At 42.6% G+C, this 19171-nt stretch overlaps 1 protein-coding gene across 1 annotated transcript in view; it reads right to left on the minus strand.

The window, feature by feature from the left end:
* Nucleotides 1–19171, minus strand: part of TPH2 (tryptophan hydroxylase 2) — a 104053-nt gene that overhangs the window by 41450 nt on the left and 43432 nt on the right. The window contains exon 8 of the mRNA XM_027543351.1: nucleotides 6464–6590. Within this exon, the coding sequence (XP_027399152.1) occupies nucleotides 6464–6590 (127 nt within the window). The remainder of the gene's footprint in view (nucleotides 1–6463; nucleotides 6591–19171) is intronic.

A 19171-nucleotide genomic window follows, 5' to 3' on the forward strand; every position in this document is an offset into this window, starting at 1 on the left:
CAGTAAGATACGTATTTCTAGTGAACACGGTAATAGCTGTCTTTTCTTGGGAAAAATAGCCAGTTGTCCAGTAAGTGGTAATTGAGTATGTCCAATATGAAATAAAGGTGAATCCAGCATGGGCTGGTCCCTCTGCATGGTACAATATAATGTATAATCCAACTTTCAATACAAGGGCTGGCAACCGAGAGCCTATAGTTCTGTTTTAGCTTGCAAACAAAGATTTGTAGTCAAAGAATATTTTGTTTTATTTTTATTTTTGGATGTGAAGGCTCTTAGGTATAAGATGTACTCTGTAGTTCTCTACAGGCTCCAATACTCCTTATTATCCTATATCAGGCTATTTCAGACATCCTTGCTACTCTCTGGCTCCTGAAGGCATTTAAGTTTACAGCCCTTAAAGAAGACACTAATCTATTAAACCCATGTAAGCCAGCACTACTGTGGGAAATGGCTGGTCTGAAAATTACAGCACACACTAGGCAGGCATTATTGGGAATATTTTTGCATATCTATCATACACAGACCCTGGACAGCTATGATGAGTATGAAAAGAGTACTGCTGCCAAATCCAGTGACCTTATTCATTATCCACCAGAGGGCAAATTATTTACATGTATAACAGTGCATTTCAAATACAGTTACTGAGCATCATCAATTTATTCAAATACAAAAGTTTCATTTAAACAGTTCTCAAGGAGCTGCAACCATTGCCCACATAAAACAGCAGAGATAGCTTCATTCTCAAAAATGAGCATTATTAAAATGTCAAAATAAATATCATGCAGAAATATAGCAAAAAGAGGCAGTAGTTATAGGCAATAACCTGCTCCCTCTAAAATCATACCCAAAAGTTCAGAAGCAGCTTTGAACAAAACAAGAGTTTGGAGGCGTCCACCCGGCTTAGCAGAGGTTGCTTTCTTCCTTAGATGGATTTGTTGATGGCACATCACGGAAAGTTATTAAGTATCTACTTTTACCAGGCGTGACTCTCTTTTTCCTAAGTGCTTAAATTCACTAAACAAGGAAAGGGAGGCAGTATATAAACAGAGTCATTAATAATATAAATCTTACCTAGAGTAAAAGAATAATATGGGCTGTCTCATTTTTCTGCATAAATAGTGATTTCTGTGCTTTTCCATTTGTCCTCTCTATGGATTTTTCTCCTTTAGTACATCTCATCTCTCATTTTGTTCTAATACTTTTTCAGGAGACTTAATGGAAACTGCTTGGAGGAAATCAGCTAATAAGACCTCCGTTTCTCATCTGGACAGCTAAGAGGCCTCACTAACCACTACTCTTCCTCCACCATTGGTCTTTTTACCCCTCTCATTGAGGCCTAACCTCTTAATCTCTTAGTCCTTGTAACAGAGTCATTAAATTGAGCTTCTAGCTTCAGCATATGGCTTGACAGTCCTTAATATGTGTGCCATCCAATAGGTTATTCATTCCCAGGTTTACTATGAACTTGCCTAGCTGGAATCTGTTTTCTTTCAAGCCAAATTCCAGCAGTTTTCGATTCACTTTGTTTTAACTGAAGGATAAGATGTGGTTTTGGAAGTCAATGGCAGTACCGTATTATTTCAGCACAAAACCTCGCTAGCCTCCTCACACTGGGAATCGGTCTTCCTCTATATTCTCCCCATCATGTGGGTAAAACTTTCCAAATTTTTCCTTGGTCCACAAAATACTTTTCAAAGTAAGTGGGCAGTCTATAAAATTGAGAAAAATGGAACCGCAAGGCTTGTGAGAGACAGAAAATCAAAGAGAGTTGCTCATGCAAGATCTGCTCCAGTAAGGTCAGGAAAAGAGGAGATCAGGCTCCAACTCTCCACTGTGTTTAAAGAAACTCATAATCTTTAAGTTGAAGTCTTTTGAAAGTTGATGGTCTCCTTGGTTTTTATAACAGTCAAAGCCACTCTAAGGTCCCAGACTTATTCTCTCCCTCGAGAGGCTTTTGATCCTCCTTAACCTGACTCTGCATCCCAGTCTCCAACAATGAGCTCAGAACTCAGACACACTTAAAAGACTTAAATTTCCTTCAACTGTGTATCTGCTTATGTATATGAATGAAAGCTAACACTGACTCGGGGTTTACTGTATTTTTGTGTACTGGATCGTGAGTTCTTTGAAGTAAGTACTACTTCTTCGCCTTTCCCCTATTCCCGCCCATGGAACCTGGGATTCTTTAGCCACTTAAAGACTATCTGTTGACTTGAATTGGCTCCTGCAGAAAAGTGGTATCTTCTAGGCAAAGAACAATTGAAAAAGAGGAAGAAAGAGAGCAAGAGAAACATGATTAGTGATCTCTAATAGATGGGATTGTTTCTGGCCACTGGGACTGAAGCAATCCACGGCCAAGGGTATTGGAACCAGGCAAAGGGATATAAGTTCCAAAGGAAAACCTATTCTACAAATTCACTGGCCCTAGTAAAAAAGGTTTCAAGCTTTAATTGTTGGTTTTATCTTGCAAGTGTAAAAACAGAAACAAAGAAGAATGCCCCCTCAAAGATATCCAGAACCTATGAATATGCTGTCTACGCAGACATGGAGTTTGAATGGGGAAATTCATGAATTATCCAGGTAGGCCCCACATTAGCCCTTAAAAGCAATAGTCGATGAGAGACACAGAGAGATGTGACAATGGCAGGAAGATCAGAGAGATGCAACATGGCCGTGTTGATGGTGGATGAAGGGGGCCATGAGCCAAGGAATGCAGGCAGCCTTTAACAGCGGGCAAAAGGCCGGGGAACAGATTCTCCCCCAGAGCCTCCAGAGAGTAACACAGCCCTGCTGACACCTTCCTCTCAGCCCAGTAAGAAGTGTGTCACACTTCTAACTCTATGAAACTGCATTTATACTGTTTTAGATGAGGAGTAATTTGTTCATTGTAATGACAGAAAAGGTGATCCTTGGTTTCAGCATGGTCCTCTAAACTGGTAAGCAGGCCTTCCCTGTCGAGCCTCCAAACCAGAGAGATTTCTTCTCAATGAAACCATCCTTCAATCCTTCCTTCCCCCCTCTCACCTTTCAAGACTCAACACAAAGTTTCTCTCCTCTGACAAGTCTTAGTTTTATCTATATAGTCTGTGACTTTCTGAAAGGTGAGGATCCTGTCATACTCTTTGTAAATGTTAGTTTGAAAGATGGAATTAATTAATCATCGTTCAATGGAAGAGAAGATAAAAATATTTTATTGTCACTGCTTTTAAGAAAGAAATTAGATCACTCACCAGGATCCACCTACATTCACATCCATGAAGTCCTACCTCGCTCCTTCTCCTCCTCTCTTTGGACTCAGATGAACACACACACACACACACACACACACACACACAACCTGGCAGGGTTGACTCCTAGTTTGCAGCTGTTCAAAATAAGACAAGCAAGCAAACCATCCATCTCTGATCAACAGTATAAGCTACAGGGGTCAAAGGCTGAAACCAGAAAATTTCAAGGAATTTGCAAGGCACAAGGAAGTTCTGAAATGTAGCATTTAAAGCCAGAGCTAAGGTTTGAGAATTAAGTAACAGGACTTACAGTGTGGTGGTTTTAAAATACATCTACAGAAAAACTGGAAATAGAACTGCCTTATGACCCAGCAATCCTACTGCTGAGCATACACACTGAGGAAACCAGAAGGGAAAGAGACACGTGTACCCCAATGTTCATTGCAGCACTGTTTATAATAGCCAGGACATGGAAGCAACCTAGATGCCCATGAGCAGATGAATGGATAAGAAAGCTGTGGTACATATACACAATGGAGTATTACTCAGCCATTAAAAAGAATACATTTGAATCAGTTCTAATGAGGTGGATGAAACTGGAGCCTATTATACAGAGTGAAGTAAGCCAGAAAGAAAAACACCAATACAGTATACTAACACATATATATGGAATTTAGAAAGATGGTAACAATAACCCTGTATACGAGACAGCAAAAGAGACACTGATGTATAGAACAGTCTTATCGACTCTGTGGGAGAGGGAGAGGGTGGGATGATTTGGGAGAATGGCATTGAAACATGTATAATATCATACATGAAATGAGTCACCAGTCCAGGTTCCATGCAGGATACTGGATGCTTGGGGCTGGTGCACTGGGACGAGCCAGAGGGATGGTACGGGGAGGGAGGAGGGAGGAGGGTTCAGGATGGGGAACACGTGTGAATGCAGAAAGTAGCACTGACATATATACAGTATCATGTGTATACACGTCATTACGTTTATACACAATCACGTGTAAAATGGAGAGCTAGTGGGGAGCTGCTGTATAACACAGGGAGCTCTGTGATGACTGAGAGGGTCAGGATGAGGGGAGGGGACATATGCATAATTATGACCAATTTGTATTGTTGTACTGCAGAAACCAACACACCATGCTAAAGCAATTTTCCTCCAATTAAAAACTAAATTCAAAAATTAGCTATCTCTATTTCCTCTTTTCTCTCTTTCTTCCCCACTCTCTCTCCCCTTCTTCTCTCCCTCTCTCTCTTCTGAAGGAAGCCAGTTGCCAATATCCACATGGCTGGGCCATCTTGGGAGAACTTTCCCAAATCTGAAGACATCATAGGTCTAGCCCACATCTTAATAGCAACAACAGAGAGTCCCTGAGACAAAACCACTCAGCTAAGCTGCTCCCAAATCTCTAAACACAGAAACTATGACATAACAAATGTTCATTGTTTTAAGCCACCAAGTTTTGGGATTACTTGTTACACAGTAATAGATAACCAAAATACATGAGATACAATTCCTAGAGCAGAGGTTACAAATTGGAAGAACAGATCCTAATTGAGTCTACAAATATATTTTCCTCAGCTCATAATGGTAGATTATTTTCCATGAGCTAAAATTTTTTAATCATTAAATTTCACTTAGAAATCTAGATTTCCAATCTCTCTCAAATTTAGAAGATCCAGCAACACAAAGGCTTACATCCCCATCTGGCAGCCTTCTGCTGTAAAAGACACACACCCTCCTGAGCTCCCAGCAGCCCCCTCCAACCTCTGTTCATTGCCACACTGACACCAGCAGCATGGCTATTTCACTATTTCTCTTCAAGCAGAATAATATTTCTCAGTTTCTATATCTCTATCAAAATTAGGAAACGAAAGATATACTGAAAGGGCTTTGCATCTTAAGAGATCTAGGAGACCATTTATTTCCTGGTGGGAGTGAAGAATATTCCTGCATGCCTAATATGTCACCAATGTATGTCTGTCAAACACACAATTTAGGATCCTATTTTTCCTTCCTCCAGTAGCTTTGCTCATTGTTGTCAACAGACTGTCCCCGGTAGGTAAGTGAGTTTGTTACTCTGGCTTCTTCATATGGGGCTAGGATAAAGCAAATGAGTTTGCTGGATCTGGCTCTTCAGCAGCTTAAAGGTAGCTGCCAACATTACACCTTTCCTCTCATATGACTTGTTTTGCAAAGAACCTTGCTGAGATCATGGTATCTATTCAATCTTTCTCTGGTTTTGTACTTATAGTAATTGTTTGGCATGAGCTGCTTAATGCTGGCTCAAATTGAGTCTGAAAACCCCATACTGACTAGTCAGAAATAATCCCAAGTACAACTCCTGAATGCATGTTAAGTCGCTTTAGTCGTGTCCAACTCTTTGTGACCCCATGGACTACAGCCCACCAGGCTCCTCTGTCCATGGGATTCTCCAGGCAAGAATACTGGAGGGGGTTGCCATGCCCTCCTCCAAGGGTTCTTCCTGACCCAGAGGCCAAACCCATGTCTCACGTCTCCTGAGCACAACTCCTACTTAAATGCATACTTTTCACTATCACAAACAATTCTAGAAAATAAACATTGAACTAGAACAAGGGGCTTCCCAGGTGGTGCTGGTGGTAAAGAACCCACCTGCCAATGCAGGAGACATAAGAGATGAGGGTTCAATCCCTGGGTTGGGAAGATCCCCTGGAGAAGGACATGACAACCCACTCCCGTATTCTTGCCTGAAGAAATCCCATGGACAGAGGAGCCTGGAGAGCTACAGTTCATGGGATCATAAAGAGCTGGACACGACTGAAGCAACTTAGCAGCAGCAGCAGCAGCGCAAGAGACAGCAAACAGGCCAAATCCGGCCCACTGCCAGCTTTTATACATAAAGCTTTATTGAAATCCAACCACACATTCATTTACATACTGTCTGTGGCTGCTTTTACACCACACTAGCTGAGCTAAGCAGTTATGATAGAGACCTCATGACCTACAAGCCTAAAACGGTTACTATCTAGCTAGCCCCTGAAAGAGAAGGATGAAATACAAAGATTTTGGCAGTTAAGAAACCAAGTCCCCATCGTGCTACAGAGGAACACACACGGGGGAAATAAAGTTGCCGTGTCTCTCCAGAATGTTTGCCCTATTATTCATAGTACCTCCAAAGCTTTCTTCATCTTACAAACGGACGTAAGCAGAACAGGTTTCAGGTTGAAAAGGAACTCACTGTGGCTAGTTTCTGAACATCTTCATCCGATGCTCCCAGAGATGCCAGGCCTATTTCCTGTGAAAACTGAGCAAACTTAGGGTCCGCAAGCAGAGGGACATGTCCCAGCAGCTCATGACACGTGTCTCTGACAAGAAAAACAGCACAGAGAAATGTTAGATGAGTTAAATGATCACCAGTAGAAAAAGACCTAAATTCTAAATATAACTTTGTTACTGTAATTAGTTACTGTTACTAAGTTTTACCAATCTGAAGATTTTTTTTTATCACATTTTAAGAACTGAAATCCATATGCATCCTACAACAAATGGCATCTTAAATTATATGATATACAGTACTTTAATATTTTGCTATTAATATTAAAATCTACTATTTTCAAGTAGTAGATATTTGGCAGGAGTAGATCCTTGGCATTTTGTCATATGCCAAGCAGGTGTTGAGTGTTTTGTTACATACATTGTCTCTTTTAATATTCAGAAGAAACTTGAATTAAAGTAACTTAGAATGCAACATTCTATAGATCATGGGTGGGCAACCTGCAGCTGTTGGCCAAATCTAATCTACTGCTTATTTCTGTAAAGAAAGTTTTATTGGAACACAGCCATGCCTATTCATTGATGTATTGTGTACGGCTCTTTTTCACTACAACAGCAGAGTTGAGTAGTTGTCACTGAGATCATTTGGCCCACAAAGCCTGAAATGTTTACTAGCTGGCCCTTTCCTGAAAAAAAGGTTGACTCTTGCTACAAACAGTCATAAAGGCAAAATCTGAATCCAGCTTATCATGATTTCTAAGCTCTTGCTCTCAACCCTTAAGTCACACTGCATCTCATGGTATACTTTTCTGGCACTGGGAAAGAGCAGAGGATCATATTGTCATCAAGTGGCTCTTCTCATGGACAAAATGTTATGCCTGTAACACAAGCAACTTCCTGGAGCCCTCACATGGGAAGACCCCCGGTCCTCTGTCTTGTCCAGCCTGAACTGGGTCATAACAGAGGTTTAGAGCCTCTCATTTGCCTGGGCTTCCACTTGGAGCCAGATGACCAGGGAAAGGCAGGTATGTGCTTCAGTGAAACAGTTTCCTGATACCAAACAACACTGCAATGCTTTCCCCTATGATTCTCTGCAAATGAGTCAAAAGGCAGACCATAGTTCATTTTCTTGACAAAACTAATGAGCCAGGTAGTAATTGAAAGATGTTTCCTGATATCGCCTGGCCTTCTCTTAAGTGTTATTTCTTCACATAGATGCTACAACATAAATGCCAGGTACCTCCACCATTAATACAAGTATAAAGCAAGCCAGAGGGTTATGAGGTTGAGGCAAGGGAATGGTGGTCAAGGGGAGATGATGGATACCACCGTAAAACAGACAGCATTCCTCAGTCAAAAAACCTCATTCCCACAACTCAAACCACACGTCCAGCCCTGGCCAGCCACTTCCCGGATATATCAGGTTGAGAGGACAGCCAAACGAGAATGTGTAGACATGATACTAAAAGAAAATCCAAATTCTTTCCCCATCAACTATGTGCCGAGAGTCTCCCTTTTTGCACAGAAATTGGATTTGTGGAAAAGACTATGGCGGTTACTCTCCAATCACACTGCTTAAGGCAGACAGTCAGACTCATTGGACTTTAGTGCATAAGAGGCATTTAAATGTTATCAGAACCCCATTTTACCTGTCAAGAAGTTAGAGACAGAAGGAGCAAAGGAAGAAAGCTAACATAGAGTAGGCTCCTGTTATGTGCTGAGTACGGTGCTAAATGTTTTCATATCCCATTAGTAGTTTCATCTTCACTTCCAAAGAAGTCTTATTAATGTGAGAAGAAGTCTTTCTAATGTGAGACCAGGGTAGGTCATGGTTACTGTGGCGGTGGATTTTTGGTGCAAAACTGGATTCACTTTTGAGCTTGTTAAATGCTTGATGAGGACAGTCTTCTATTAATATCTGCCGAAGTACCAATGGAGTCCAAACACTTATAGGTAGAAGGGAAAGTGAAAAGTAGCAGTTAAAAAAGAATGAAGGAAAATGTGAGTGATCCAAAGTCTTTAAGGAGTCAATTCTCTGTGGTAGAAAAGGAGCTATCACCTGGATTTCAAGTTAAGGTGTCATTATCAGAAAACTGTAACTCACAGTCAAGAGTCTTTAATAGCATTACAATGATAAGGTAATCCAACCATACATAGAAGAAAAAAGAAATTGAAATTTGAAAGACAAAAAAATCATACAACACAGCAGAATAAATTATATTGTTTCATTAAGAATGAAAGCCTGAAGCCAGAAGTCTCGCAGATTTCCTAATGAAACATTCTGAATGCCTCTGCTCTGTTCTGAGCAGAAATGCTTGCTCTGTGTTTTGCTGGTTTGTACTTTCTTCACTGCTCAGTCTCCACATAGAGAGCCCTAGAAGACACTGCTGTTCAGATCAAGCGGAGATGTAGTTTACATAGTAACCCCACTTCTCACTGAGTCAAGGCTCTGAGCACAGAAATCTCAAGACCATAAATAGAGCTGTTACATTTTATGACTTTGGTGGAATATTCTCAGAAATAAACACTGGATTGGTCTCATTCCAGGCTCTTTGGCTAAGGCACATTGTATAGAGAAAGGAAACCTAAAGTGCCTGGAAACTCTTCAACCAGCAGAGAGAGATGTTTTATGTTGCTAATTAAAAAGTTGGTATTTTCTTTAGTTTCTCTGAGACCAAAGGACTTGGAAGCTGCATTGACTTCCGACTCAGAGGCTGAAAGAGGTTCCAGACTATTGGGAATTTGAGGGAGAAGGCTGAGCCTTCTCTCCAAACTTTGTATCAGTTAAGTTCTGGAGGGCTGATATCGTGCTATTTCACACTACTTTACAAAGCGCAATCCCTTTTATGTCCGGCAGCTGAAGTAGTTCATGGTCCCAACACTGGTTGTGTCATCCACAGCAGGATCCCTGAATATCTAATTATGAATGGGTTTCCGACGTGAGTTCATAACTATTGCCTGATCGCACCGCATCTCTCCTAAAACATTCAATTATCTGGCTATAATTGCACCTGTCAGCACATGCTGCCTTCAATCTCCACATCGGCAAACTTCTCTCTTTTCAACTCGGATCCCTTTGATGCATTTTCGCCTGAATAATGCTTCTCAGAGCCCTTTTCACAAAAGCACTCTGTTCGCTGGAAATATAGGAACTTTCAAAAGTGTTAACACTGTAAAACATCATGTCTCCTTTTGAAAAAGAGAAGAAGAAAAAGAAAAGCTAGAGCTGATATCAGACACTAAACTTTTTGCTGCTCTAAATTGGAATCTTCTCTGATAAGCCCTGTTAGGAGTCTAAAGCTTACAAAGGGACCTGGGCAAAACGCCCCCTGGGAATTCTTAAATCATTCTAAGGAAGTTGTGATCACTGCTGCTTGGGGAAAAAAAGATTCAAAACAAATCTAGCGTTCTTCTCCGCTTATCAGTAGTTTTTCAAAGCTGACTCCTCCTGTCTGGTGTTGAACAACTTTTTATTTTTGCTGTAAATTAAAGCTTTTAGGAAGTGAGTGAGCATGCCGCATTTGCTTCCCATCCCCAATCAGCACATGTCTTTGAAACCCTATTTTGATAGGTTTTGTTCGTTCTAAATAACACAGAAGCCAACAGTGCAGCTAAATCCTGAAGAGAAGGAAAGGAAGATGGGCGTGGGGGAGGGTCGCTTTGATGAAAAGAGCAGGAGGATGAGCTGGGAGCCAAAAGAGTGTATTTTTTTTTTTTTTTTTTCGGCTTTCACACAACATTTGGTAGGTAAGTGCAAGTAATCCGGGATAACACACTGGGACACATTGAGGGAGGCGGAGGGGTGACTTTGTTTTCACTTCACTAAAGAGATAATAACAGGAACTAATTTGGTATTGAGGCAATTTTTCTCCGTTCTCATTTTAGAGCCACATACAGAGTTTCTGTAGTTTTAAAATAGCAGACTGTAAAATCTGGCCCAGATCAGAGTTTAGGCAGCTCTTATGATCACTCCCTCTTATGTCCCTGTCAGAGCACAGATATATTCATATGGGGCCCTCTTTTCATAAAGCTGAGCATCTGGATATTGCCCTTGCGGAAATCTTTCCTTTTTACCCCCTAGGAATCATTACTCTTCTTCACAACTATTCTTCTGAGACGGGCAAAAGATATTACAGTTAATTTTTTTTAATTTAGTTCAAGAAGCATTTATTGTAGTGCTATTAAATATCAAGTACTATGTTAGGAACTGAGGCTTAAAAATAAATAAGACAAAATCCTAGGATAACTCTTAGCAAAAGTCACCTCATGGTTCCATAAACAGCAAGTACTAACTTTCCTGATCCAGTAAAAAAAAAAATCTTTTCTAGTTCTTCAAGTAGCACAAAAGAGCTTCAGGGGAAATCTGTACTTATGTCTCCTGTTCCCCATCATCTTAAATATTTCTTACTTCCTGAATAAAAAGAGATTTATAACTCTTCCCCTGTCTGCTTCCTCTCCCCAAATTTTCACTAGATATTAAAGGAAGCAATGTAACATAATGGTTATCAGTTTATAATCTGGATTCAGAACAAGCCCATGCTGCACGTTCCTGTGATGACAAAGTGACTTAGAGCAGCGTGGGACAGGAGGGTTTCCTGCAATGACGGAAATATTCTGTATCTGCATCATCCATTATGGCAGCCACTTGTTACAGCTGACTATTGAACATCTTAAACGTGACCAGCACTACTGAGGAAATAAAAGCATGGTTCCATTTCATTTTAATTAATAAACTTAGACAGTCACATCTCTACCACATTGGACAGCACAGATGTATTGTTTTTTCATCTATAAACTGGAAGTTATCAGGGTCCTTATCTCCTGGAGTTCTTAGGTTTTGTCCTTTTTGAATCGATTTTATCACTTCAACAAGCAGCAGTAAGTTTCTCCAGGACAGAGGTCATGCCATGTTCATTTTTGGGTTCCTGGTGCGTAGGAAAGCTGGGCACATTTTAGATGTTCAGCAACTGCTTTCTGACCTTAACAGAATAAAGCAAAGATGGTGGGGCCCCATTGCACCACAGAGAGGTAAGCATATGTTACCCCAAGCATAGTTTTCCTAATCTCCAAGGTATCATAAGAGATCAGTGAAGTCCTTGGTTTTGCTATTTTCTAGTCAACTGTCCTGATGCTGAAGCTTTAATACTTTGGCCACCTGATGCAAAGAGCTGACTCATTGGAAAAGACCCTGAGGAAAAGACTGAGGGCAGGAGGAGAAGGGGACGACAGAGGATGAGATGGTTGGATGGCATCATCGACTCAATGGACATGCGTTTGAGAAAGCTCTGGGAGATAGAAAACGATAGGGAAGCGTAGCATGCTGCAGTCCACGGGGTCACAAAGAGCTGGACATGACTTAGCAACCAAACAACAAGTTATGCGTACATAGGGGAATGACCTGACTTCACTGATCTGTGGATTTACCATCTGTAAAATGGCAACATCCTGCCTACCTCATAGCCACAGGCAGAATGACGCAAGCTGACAGAAGAAATGTCAGATGTCTTTTTCCTTCTTTCTTGTGGGGGCTTCTCTACCTGTTTCTCTACACGGTCGTGAAGAGGTACAACCAGTGAAGAGGTACAAGGTTACCTCTTCCTCGCCTAAAAGTCACTCACTGAATTTGTTCCGAATGTGCAATCTTAAAAAGCAAATATTCCTTAAAAAAAATTTCCCAGATCTTCTCCATCTTCCACACCATACATAAATGAGCTTCTCCCCATGACCCAGCACCGAGGGAGTATGAATTGTGAGTCTGCTGTGGGTGCTTTATGAGTGCTAATTTTGGATGACACACACCACACAAGGAAGGCACACCTTGGTGGGGGTGGAGTGATGGGGAAAAAAGAAATTCTGCTTCGAATCTGCTAAAATATATACATTTCTACAACCGAAACCTTTACCCCAAAAAATCACTACCATTAATAGCCTAAGAGAACAACAGTGCTCTAGCAGGCACGCAGGCACAAGTTAGGTTTTAAAATGCACAGGTTTTAAATAATGTATAGGGTTGTGTGCGGTGGTGGTGGAGTTCATAGAATGTCTATTGTTAGAACGCTCAGAGCTTTTGAGACAAAAGGCTTGCATAAAGATTCCTAGGGCTTATTTTTGCTTTGAGGCACCTCACAAAACTAGACAAAATACAATGACTGAAAACTTGGGAGGCTGGGTCTAGGAACATGTCCTTATAACTAAGAGTGACTGGAATGTTTCAAAACACATCAGTCTCCGCATGAATTTAAGAGGTGCCAAGGGAAGAGTGGACCTATTTGGTATTTTCTATAAAGGCTTTTTCTCTGCAAAGATCAAAGCCTTACTTCATCAGCCCTCACACAGGGAGGTTAAGTGGTTTGCCAACAGTCACACTGAGAGCTGACGATGAGGCCTGGATTGCGGGCACGTTGTCCACAGGGCCTTCTGCCTCAGGATGTACACAGTACTCTCCCATCTGCAACACTGCTCTGGAGTGAGGCACTTCCCCTCCTGTTTCCTAGTGAAATAAAAGATGCCCCCCTCGATAAAGGGGTGGGCTAACTGGCCCTGTGAAGATAAAGGAGAGAGTGGGCTCCTGACACAGCTTGGCAGCTGGATCATCACCGGATGGAACAGCATGGCACAAGACCATCCAGTAGACACAGCCAGTACTTCGGGTCCTGGCAAAGCAGGGCCGCCGGATTAAAGAAAGTGTCACTCTCAACTATCTTATGTAAAATTTGTAATTGGAAAATCGAGAGAGAAACTACTCAACTTTAGGACACATACAAGTTTTGAGTTTTCTTCTGGGCTTGTGTGCTAAGTCGCCTCAGTCATGTCCGGCTCTTGGTGACCCGGTGGACTGTAGTCCACCAGCTCCTCTGTCCATGGGATTCTCCAGGCAAGAATGCTGGAGTGGATTGCCATGCTTTCCTCCAGGGGATCTTCCTGACCCAGGAATCAAAGCCACGTCTCTTATGTCTCCTGACATAAGAAGCCGTATTGGCAGGTGGGTTCTTTAACACTAGTGCCCCCTCTTGTGGGGTTAGCTTAATACAGAATGGTGGTTATTCCCACAGATGCTGGCACTATCCCTGAGTTCAAATCCTGACTCCCCTACTTACCAGCTGTGTGACCTTGAACAAGTTACTTAACCTTTCTGTGCCTCAATTGCCTCATCCATACATTCAGAATAATAAAAGTAACTCAGAACTTACAGGGTTGTTTTGAGTACTGAGTTTATCCACTTACAATGCTTAAAATAGTGCCTGGCATATAATAGTTGATATAGACATGTTTGCTGTTAATAATAATATATATACACACACATATATATATGTATATATATACATATATTTAATTGCTTCTGATGCTATTGTTTTTGAACTTATCTATGTTGGAGAATGGAAGGGGTGAAAATACTCCCAGGTTTTAGGGCCTCTAACATTCTACCTGACCCCGGGTGTGTGTTAGTTGCTCAGTCATGTCCAACTCTTTGCGACCCCATGAACTATAGCCCATCAGGCTCCTCTGTCCATAGAATTCTCCAGGCAGAACACTGGAGTGGGTTGCCATGCCCTCCTCCAGGGGATCTTCCCGACCCAGGGATCGAACCCAGGTCTCCCACATTGCAGGCAGATCCTTTACCATCTGAGCCACCAGGGAAACCCTGGGAATAGCCCAAACCAAATTTCTTCTGAGGGAGGAGATGGTTGCTAAGCTCGGAGTGTGAGCTCCTGGTTAAAACTCAGGAAAGGAAGGCCAGATGGGATCAGCTTTATGAGAACAAGCCATTCTCTGAGAATCACTGGAGCAATGCTGCTCTGCTATCCTGAACAGCACAAATGATGACAGAACTGTGGAGGGAGCCAGTTGGCAGGGCAGGAAGCTTGGCATCACACTTGGCAGAGATGAGGCTGATCTGTGGGGGAGGGCAATTTGAAGCTAAACAAGAGCTCACAGGGATGAAGGTTCAACCCTATAAAGCTCTGGCTCATCTTCCCAGCTCACCAGGGAGACCATGCCCAGACTTGACTTCAGCAAGCCCCGATATTAAAAACACCCAGGACAGTCAGGCCTTAAATCAGACAAACTCATAGACCCAGGATGTCTCAGAGGGAAAGGAGGGAAAGTTGGGAAAGGAAAGGTCCAGTGAAAGGAATCTGATCCAGAGAGGGGTAGTCAAGTTTCCTATCAATGTGAAAGCCTATATCTTCAGCTGCTGATTCCGTTAGTTAATAAATGAGGATTGATGTCTGAGCCACAAGAACAGGAGATGAATGCCATCTGCCCGTGTGCCCGTGTTAGAGAGGGTTCTGTTGTAACACACAAGGGCTAAGCACAAAGTTCACTGACTCGGCTTGGAAACCTCTAATTATTTCTAACCAGCGTTAGAAATAATTCACTTTTATTTTTCTTATAAAATCGAAACACAGCAGCAATTATAAGAAAAATCACCTGACTGCAAAACCTTTTTTAAACTTTAAAACAGTTATATTTTAAAATAACATTAATTGCCCCTGATATGTTCAACTGTGACAAGAAATATTTTTCTGAATGCAAATGTATTTAGCAATATTATGACAATACACGTTGCAGTGTGAGTCCATGGTGTCGTGAAGTATTTCCCAGCAGGGAAAGTTTGCTCTCTGATTTGAAAAGGGACACACGGGGAAAGAGCAGGACAGACTCACGTCAGCATGGGCTGAATCATCAGTCATCAACGCAGCCCTGAATGGGGACTCCCTGACTGAATAAGCTTATACTATGCTGTGCCAAGGATATTTTTGTTACTAGTACATTCAGCACAACATCTGAAAACAAAATAGAAGAAATCTTTTTAAATGTCTTCATTAAAACATTTTTGAAAGGGATTTCTGGTGCAAAAACTGCACTATTACTTTGGCAAGAACTCTACTGGAAAGACATACACTGTACTGGTTTGACCTCTAAGAACTGACATTGAAGAACGTATGTTATATTGAAGCATCAGGTTTTAGAAGGGGCCGGTGTTCTCCCTGAGCAAAGGAGAAGGGGTCAGAGTGCTGTGCTGTGGATCTGTGTTTCAACATTGCTCTGGGCAATAGTTTAGGTTTCTAACGTACAGAACCTTGAACTATCGGCCACCTCTGGTCTCCATCTAGAAATATAGATGGGTGGGTTTGGCCTACACTGGAGAAAACAAGACTAGATTATAATACTTTAGCAAATAGGACCTTCTTGGGACTTCCCGGTGGTCCAGTCGTCAAGCATCCACCTTGCCAGGCAGGGGACACAGCTTTGATCCCTGGTTGGGGAACAAGATTCCACCTGCCATGGAGCAACTAAGCCCTCGCAGGGCAACTACAGAGCCCGTGAGCCTCAAGAAAGATCTCACACGATGTAAAGATCCCACACAGCAAGGCCAATTAAACATTTTGTAAAAAATAAAAAAAAATAGGCCCTTCTTGCTTTACCCTCCTTCATTTCCTAGACCTCAGTCAGTCCACACAGCTTCTGAAGAAAAGCATGAGATATGGCCCCAGGAGAATATGGTTTTATTAAGCCATATTTCTCATTAAAGAGCTCTGCATTTCTGAGATGCCACTGGCCATCAGGACTGCAGATAAAATTGAAAACCATATAGACAAGTATACATGCACATGCATATTCAGTGAGTAAGAATTCAGCATCACCTGGCATAAAACTCAGTCAAGAACTGTTTCAACTATGAAGAACAGAAGCCACAGATCGCCTAAAAGGAAGTGACCGGGGAAGAAAAACCGAATGAACTAAAGCAGAGCTAGGAAGAAGGAGGATACATACAACAGCTGAAAATCCAAAACACCTCTGAAAGCTGAGATCAGAGACGAGACCAGGGCAAGCTCCCTCCCTCCAACTCGCTTCTCCTGGCAGTGTGCCCTTGACTTTCCTGCACTACATCTCCACCGCCCCTCCCCAGCAAGAATCTTCTAGAGACAAATCCAGAGATGCTCCTACTGTTCTGTCCACTCACTTCAAACATGGACAGCACTACCCAAGACTTTCCTGCACTGAACCTCCAGTGTCCCTCTCCAGCAAGAATCTTCTAGAAACAAATCCAGAGATGTTTCTAATGCTCTATCCACTCACTTAGATGTAGACAACATGTCCACACACAGGATAGTCCTGCAGGGACCTACACCAACACTTGCAGATACAACCTCAGAGCATCTCTTCTTTATGCCACATTTAAGACGTTCATAGAGAACTCAGAACACTTCGCAGACTGACACTGTTTTTTAAAGGAGGGCAATGAGCTTTCCTGCCTTTAAGGTGAAACTAAATTCAGAGGTTTTTTAACCCTTCTTCTTAGCACCATGTAACACGCAGTTGGGTCTCCTTTTCTCTCTCTCTCTCTCTCTCTCTCTCTATCCCATTTTCATGAAGGGAAGATGGGAACAACCTTCACATTTCCTTTACCTCCACTCCTTCAGCTTCACAGTGAACAACCAGTTTTATCATTTGAAACAATGTACATTGTCAAAGCAAAATCAATGAACAGAACAGGCTGCCCGTCCTGGGTGTGATTTAGAGAGAAGACGCTTCCAAATGGTCCAAATGGGCTACCTTCAAAGCTTCAGCTGATGTTTAAGATTCCCCCATTAATGGTTCATGAGTTTACCTGAAGACACTTACTATATAAAAATGACTTATTGATGGAGGGGAGTCCAGCTACAGTTCCTGAAATCAGAGTGAAGCTGCGGGAGCGGGTGGAGGATCTGCAGCCCTGCAGGGGGAGGCGCTCTCAGCACACGGGGCACCGCCAGGCCTCCCCTGGGCCCCTCTCTCCACAGATCTCACATGGAGCCTGGCACTCTGCATGTGTCTCCCTAATCGGGCACCTCCTGGTAGCAGCAGCATTTGCGGCTCCAGCCCACTTTGGCCTCAGTTTTCACTCTATACGCCAGGTTGGGGATCCACTCCAAACTCAGTCTGGATCTTCTTGTTCCTCTGTTGCCTCTGCCAGCTGGCCTTGAGTTAATTACAGTCTGATGAAAGAGACTGACACATGAACAAATAATTACCATGCAGTGTTCTAAGTGCTAAAATAGAAGTAAGGCAAATGCTACAGGAATATCCAGTACTGCCTGGGAAAGTCTTCACACAAAAGGGTGCAATTGAGTTTTAATCCTGAGACTTAAAATGATCTCACAAGAATCATTCCAGAGCTAATGAACCACCTGTGCAAAGAGATGGAGGCAAGAGCCAGCAGGGCCCCAGGATGGTGAGAAGTCCAGTGTGGCTGGAGCATAAGGTTTCAGAAGGGGCAGAAAGAGAGACAGAAGATGTGATTTGATGATCTCAGACATTTTCCCCCTGAATGTAACAGGGAACCAACAGAGGTTAAACATGAGAATGCTATACTCACATTGGTGTTTTAGAAAGGGAACAAAGCCTACAGTACTTGTCAGAGTAGCCATGTTAACACGACCTGTCAAATATCTCCTTCTCAAACAGTGGCTCCCACTGGGGAAGATGTTGCCCCCTGGGGACATTTGGCAATGTCCGGAGACAACTTCGGTTGTCACATCTGGCAGGGGTGGGAGCCTACGCTTGACATTTAGCAGGTAGAGGCAAGGGATGTTGCTAAACATTCTACAATACACAGGACAGCCGCCTACAACAAAGTGTTATTCAGGTCAAAATATCAATACTGCCAAGGTTAAGAAACCCTGTTCTAAAAGATGATATGGCCAGAGGGTACAAGGTGACACAGCCCACAGGGACTCCTCAGAGAGGCAAAGAGGAGACCAGGAGATTGTGGGGCTTCTCACATTTTGTCCTGCCCCCACCAGCAGGTGTGATGCTCACACACCCATGCAACTTGGAGCTCGGCTTCTTTCCCTCCTTCCACAGAGTGAGAAGGACACTATTACGGCGATAACCTTGAATTTGACCCAATTGATTTTTTTTAAGGAAATCGTTTGTAAACTTCAATATTCGATTAGTGACATAGGTGCTTGCTGATCAAAGCAGGCTGATCAACGAGGTGCATAATCCCTGCCTGGGGCAGTGCTCCAAGGGAGAAAGAGCCAGAACACCCCCTCCCTTCGGGCAGAATCAGTGACCTTTCAGTCCAAGTAGAAATGCATGGAAAAGCAGCTCCTCCCTCCTCTTCCAGAGCAGGAGTCGCTGATTCTCCAGGACTCTCTCCTCTACTGTCCCCCAGGCCAGAACACTCCCCAGGGGAGAAACCCAAATTGCCGTTGCCATTTTAAATTCAAGTCCCAGTTCCTGGCGGGCTTAGAGACACTGGAATTTTAAAATGTAAAATGGTAAAACAAGCCATGCTTGAAGCCCAATAATATATTGGGAGTGGGGATATCAAAGTACATTCTACCCAGATCAAAAAGGAAAATAAAGCTTTTTTTCAGATAACATATTTTTGCTGCTTTCATTCTCTTTGCTAGCTGCGTCTTCGGGGCTCACCTTCGTCTCATTAGCGCTGACTCCACCACAACAGTTCAGCAGCTAGAAGCAGTTATTTGGAAGCAGGGTAGAAGCACCAAACACAGGAGTCACGTTGAACTCCGCAAATTGGAGAAACTGCCCTCTTGCTGGTTCTCAATTGAGGAAATGGGATTGCATTTAAAAGACAATGCCTGTGAAAGAGCTTGGGCAGTGTCAGGTAGTTAGAATAGGAAACAGGAGTCCAGAATGGCCGTGGCTAAAAGACAAG

The sequence above is a fragment of the Bos indicus x Bos taurus genome, chromosome 5 (genome assembly GCF_003369695.1).
Source record: "Bos indicus x Bos taurus breed Angus x Brahman F1 hybrid chromosome 5, Bos_hybrid_MaternalHap_v2.0, whole genome shotgun sequence".
NCBI lineage: Eukaryota > Metazoa > Chordata > Mammalia > Artiodactyla > Bovidae > Bos > Bos indicus x Bos taurus.